The sequence below is a fragment of the Oratosquilla oratoria genome, chromosome 24 (genome assembly GCF_046742065.1).
Source record: "Oratosquilla oratoria isolate Oo_2021 chromosome 24, ASM4674206v1, whole genome shotgun sequence".
In the NCBI taxonomy this organism is placed as follows: Eukaryota; Metazoa; Arthropoda; class Malacostraca; order Stomatopoda; family Squillidae; genus Oratosquilla; species Oratosquilla oratoria.
This window is the reverse complement of record NC_134800.1, coordinates 5,928,612-5,933,611: the sequence shown is the minus strand read 5'-3', so window position 1 is coordinate 5,933,611 and position 5,000 is coordinate 5,928,612. Positions and strand designations below refer to the sequence as shown.

Below are 5,000 nucleotides of genomic sequence, written 5' to 3'. Positions count from 1 at the left end.
TCAAGACTCGTTGTCTGAGTTCGATCACCGAATTCAGTATTTTTGTTCCTTTGTCTTCAGTTCGTAAATGAGATCGACTGACTTCGAGTGTTGAAGAACATTACTTCTTTACTAAAGCTTCCGTCAAAAATTCAAGATTATCTTCAAATATTGCGAATTTGAAAAATTGGAAGACGATTTCGCCTACAGCATTCCATAAAGACGATTCCTCAATGTGTCTGATATCTATATAGGCTTAACTTCTCTTATTTCGTAATTCTTGTACTCAGTATATGACGCAACGGTGATTTGACATTTGGAGATTTGAAAAATAAGATTGTAACCTAAGCCGGTTCTATTCAAACGAACTCATTTGAATCGCGTAAGTGCAGGAGGGACTTAAGCTGTTCATCACTGGTTTTGACAAAGGAATCTTCTTCTTCCTCTTCTTCCTCTTCTTCCTCCTTCTCCTATTCTTCTTCCCTCTGCACTTCCTCTCCCTCCTTCTGATCCTCTCCTTCCTCTTCCTCCTCCTACTTTTCTCCTTTCTCCTTCTCCTCTTTTTTCTTCTCTTCCAACCCCTTCTGATCGTCTCCTTTCTCTTCCTCCTCCTTCTCTTCTCCTTCTTTCTCCTCCTCCGCCTTCTCTTTTTTCTCCTTTTCCTCCCCTCCTCCTGGTCTTCCTCTTTTTCCTACTCTTTTTTCTCCTCTTCCTCTCCTCCTCCAGATCCTCTTTCTCCTCATCCTCGTTCTCATCCTCCTTATTCTCCTTCTTCTTCTCCTCTTCTTGTTCATCCTCCTCCTCCTCCTCTTACGCCTCCTACTCCGCCTACTCCTCCTCTTCCACCTCCTCTTCCTCCCCCTCTTCCTCCTCCTCCTCCTCTCTATTCCAATCCTCGCACTTGTTCTTCTTCATTTCCGGTGCTGAGGAAGCCAGGAAGTGAGGTGGCAAAAGAGGCGACTGATTGTTCCAACGCTTGAGGAGGAGGAGGAGGAGGAGGAGGAGGAATAAGAAGGAGGAAGAGGAGGAGGAGGAGTAGATAGAGAAGGTGATGTGGCAGGAGGAATAAGGAGGAAGAGGAGAAGGAGGAGGAAGAGTAGATAGAGAAGGCGATGTGGCAGGAGGAATAAGGAGGAAGAGGCGAAGGAGGAGGGAAAGGAATAGAGGAAACAGAGATAAAGGAAGAGAAAGAGGAAGAGAAGCAGTATAAGGATAAAACAAAAGAGGAGGAGGAGGAAGACGTGAAGGATAGGAAGGAATAGGAAGAGAAAGACAAAAAAGAGAAAAAGAGTAAAACTAAGAAATAGAAGGAGGAAGGAGAGGAGGAGGAGGAGGAGGAGAAGGGTAAAGCAAAGCAGAGGAGGGAGGAGGAGAAGGAGAAAGAGAGGATAATTAAGTTGAAGAAGTCTAACGAGACAATAGGTCAGAAAGAGAAAAGGGAAAAATATAAAAATTAAACAAAGGTTTGAGAGTAAGGGTGGTAATAATGATGACACAGTTGATGATGATGATGATGATGATGATGGTGATTATCATGGTGGTGACGATGGCGATGATGACGATGTCGACGACGACGATGATGATGATGGTGATGATGATGATGACGATGACGACGATGACCATGACGACGATTACTATGACGATGATGACAATGATGATGATAATGATAGTAACGATGATGTTGACAACGCCGATGATGATGATGATGGTGAGTGATGATGATGACGACGATGACCATGACGACGATTACTATGACGATGATGATGACGATGATGACTATGATGATGATGATGATGATAATAACGATGACGTTGACAACGACGACGATGATGATGATGATGATGATGATGATGAAAAGATAAAGAGATTAATAGATAGATCGTTATCCAGATTGAACTAAAACACCAAAGAACTTAAAATCTTTCAAGCCTCTTAGATTAATTTCCTCTTTTTCAAATGCTGCCGTTCTTAACAATTTTCTTACATTTTTTTTCTACACGAATATTCTTCTCTTTCAAATGTCCTTCATCTTGACAGCTTTCTTTTTCTTATTTAATGCCTTATTTCTTATCTTTTGAATTTCCCTTTCTTCTTCTTCTTCTTCTTCTTTTTCTTCTTTTTCTTCTTCTTCTTCTTCTTCTTCTTCTTCTTCTTCTTCTTCTTCTTCTTCTTCTTCTTCTTCTTCTTCTTCTTCTTCTTCTTCTTCTTCTTCTTCTTCTTCTTCTTCTTCTTCTTCTTCTTCTTCTTCTTCTTCTTCTTTTTCTTCTTTTTTTTTCTTCTTCTTCTTCTTCTTCTTCATTTTTATCTTTTTTAATTTTTGACGCCTCGGGTAGTGGGCAGGAGGCGGGGATGACCCGACATCCAAGAGGAGCTAAGATAGGAGGAGGGAGGGGGTGGTGGATGGGAGTGGAATGGGTGGGAGTGGGTGCTTGGCATTGCTTTGGCTACCTCCCTCATAAGGGGGAAAGAAGCCATTGGTATATAGATAGACATGACGTAAGTGGGAGTAGGAAAGACGGGAGTCTTAGTCCGAGTTTATTCCTGACTAGTTTTACAGGTATGCTTTCTCAAAAGAAAGTATACCTGCGAAACTAGTCAGGAACAAACTCAGACTAAAAAATCCCGTGTTTCCTACTCCCACTAACATCAACCTGTCAGAATGTCTCAACATGGATGTATAGAATCTCTAGATTCTTTATATTTTTTATATTGTTCTTTCAGCCAATCATGTTCTCTTTTTCTTTCTTTCGACCAATCAGGTGACAGCAACAGACTACGACAAAGGAGTCTACGGTCAGCTCACTTACAGTCTGAAAGAGATCCTTGACGACGCTGAAGAAGAGGAACTCCTACAAAACCCGATTTACAAAGTCGAAGAACCAAGAACCTCCCTCGAAGACCTCTACGATCTCCCCGAAGAAGACCTCGAGGAAGCCCAGTGGAGAAATAACGAGAGGAAAGAGTCTAGTAGAGAAGGAAAGGAAGAGGCTGTCAGAGGGAGAGGGAGAGGAGGAGGAGGGGGAGGAGGAAGAGGAGGAGGAGGAAGAGGAAGAGGAGGAGGTAAACAGGAGGACCTCTACATCCCGGGGACAATGCGAGCAGAGGACATCTTCGATATTGGACCGAAGACAGGTGTTCTTCATCTGAAGACGGTAAGGGTCTTCGATGGTTCGTGTTTGTGTCTACTTCGGAAGTCGGCAAGGTCACTGCGTACGAGCTAGACCAGAGGTCCTTGACCTTTGATTTTCCTCGTGACCTTTTCTGAAGTTGTGACTTTTGTGGCCTCTCATAACTCGAATTAGAAAAAGGAAAATGAATATATATATATATATATATATATATATATTTCTGGGGCACAGGTTTTCTCTAAGACAATTCTGGTTGAAATCAACTGCACTAGTATATATATAGATATATATATATATATACTGTGTATACCCCCACCATCACTACCATCATCACCACCACCACCACCACCACACCATCACTACCACTACCATCACCATCACCACCAACACCAAAACACCATCACCACCACACCAACACCACCACAACCACCACCACCACCACCACTACCACCATCACCACTACCACCACCACCACTACCACTACCACCACCACCACCACCATCACCACGCCACCACCATCACCACCACACCACCTCCCAACATCACCACCATCACCACCACCACCATTACCACCATCTCCACCACCACCATTAACACCACGACCATTACACCACCATCATCACCACCACCATCACCACTACCATCATCACCACCACCACCATCACCATCATCACCACCACCATCACCACCACCAACATCACCACCACCACCATCACCACCACCATCACCACGCCACCACCATCACCACCATACCACCATCACCACATCACCACCACCACCATTACCACCACCATCACCATTACCACCATCACCACCACACCACCATCACCACCACCACCATCACCACCACCACCATCACCACCACCACCACCACCACTACCACCATCACCACCACCACCATCACTACCATCACCACCAACATCATCACCATAACCACCATCATCACCATCACCACCAACACCACTTGTAACCCAATATACCAAAGGCCCTTTCCCTATATAAGGGATGTGACTGAATCAAAACCCACACCCAATTCAAACATATAAAACCCCATTTGATTCCACATACTCTAAGTAACATATAAACCACACTTACAATATACAAAGTTTAAGCGCTTGTAGCATCTTGCAAAAACGACCAATTAAGTTGGTGTAGCCTATTAGAAAGTACGTCTATGGTTCTCCAATACCCCATTTATACCATATGGTCCCCTAAGGATATGACGCAGCCCCCCTCCCCCCCCGCCCCCCAGCCGGGAGGGGCTTCCTCCCTGGGGGGAAGGGGGGGGACTATGGGGGTTCTATCACTGTCACTATCACTGTTACTATCGCTTACTTTCAATTTCAATGTCACTGCCATTTTCACTATCGTCACCATCAATACAATCGCGACTATTATTACCGTCTTTATCACTACTACTACTAATACTACATAATGATAATAATAATAATAATAATAATAATCATAGTAATAATAATTATAGTAATATTAATAATTAATAATTAATAATTTAATTAATAATTGATAATCATTAATAATTTAATGAATTAATAAATAATAAATAATAAATAATAAATAATTAATTAATAATTAATTAATAATTAATAATAATAATAATAATAATAATAATACAAATATTACAAATACTACTACTGATAATGATAATGATGGTAATAATAATAGTAGTAGTAGTAATAGTAGTAGTAGCAGCAGTAACAGTAATAATATTAAATGGAAATGATAAAAACTATAATTGTGATATTACTACCACTACTACCATTATCACTATAAATATTGCCAACATCATCACCACCACCACCATCACCACCACCACCACCACCACCACCACCACCACCACCACTCCTTCTCCCTCTCCTATTAACTATAACCAAC

The 5,000-nt window shown here is 42.0% G+C and overlaps 1 protein-coding gene across 1 annotated transcript in view; it reads left to right on the top strand.

Annotated features, from left to right (window-relative positions):
- The window catches only part of LOC143038266 (putative neural-cadherin 2), a 535,431-nt gene that overhangs the window by 270,876 nt on the left and 259,555 nt on the right, over positions 1 to 5,000 (top strand). The window contains exon 6 of the mRNA XM_076207285.1: positions 2,739 to 3,131. Coding sequence (XP_076063400.1) covers positions 2,739 to 3,131 — 393 coding nt within the window. The remainder of the gene's footprint in view (positions 1 to 2,738; positions 3,132 to 5,000) is intronic.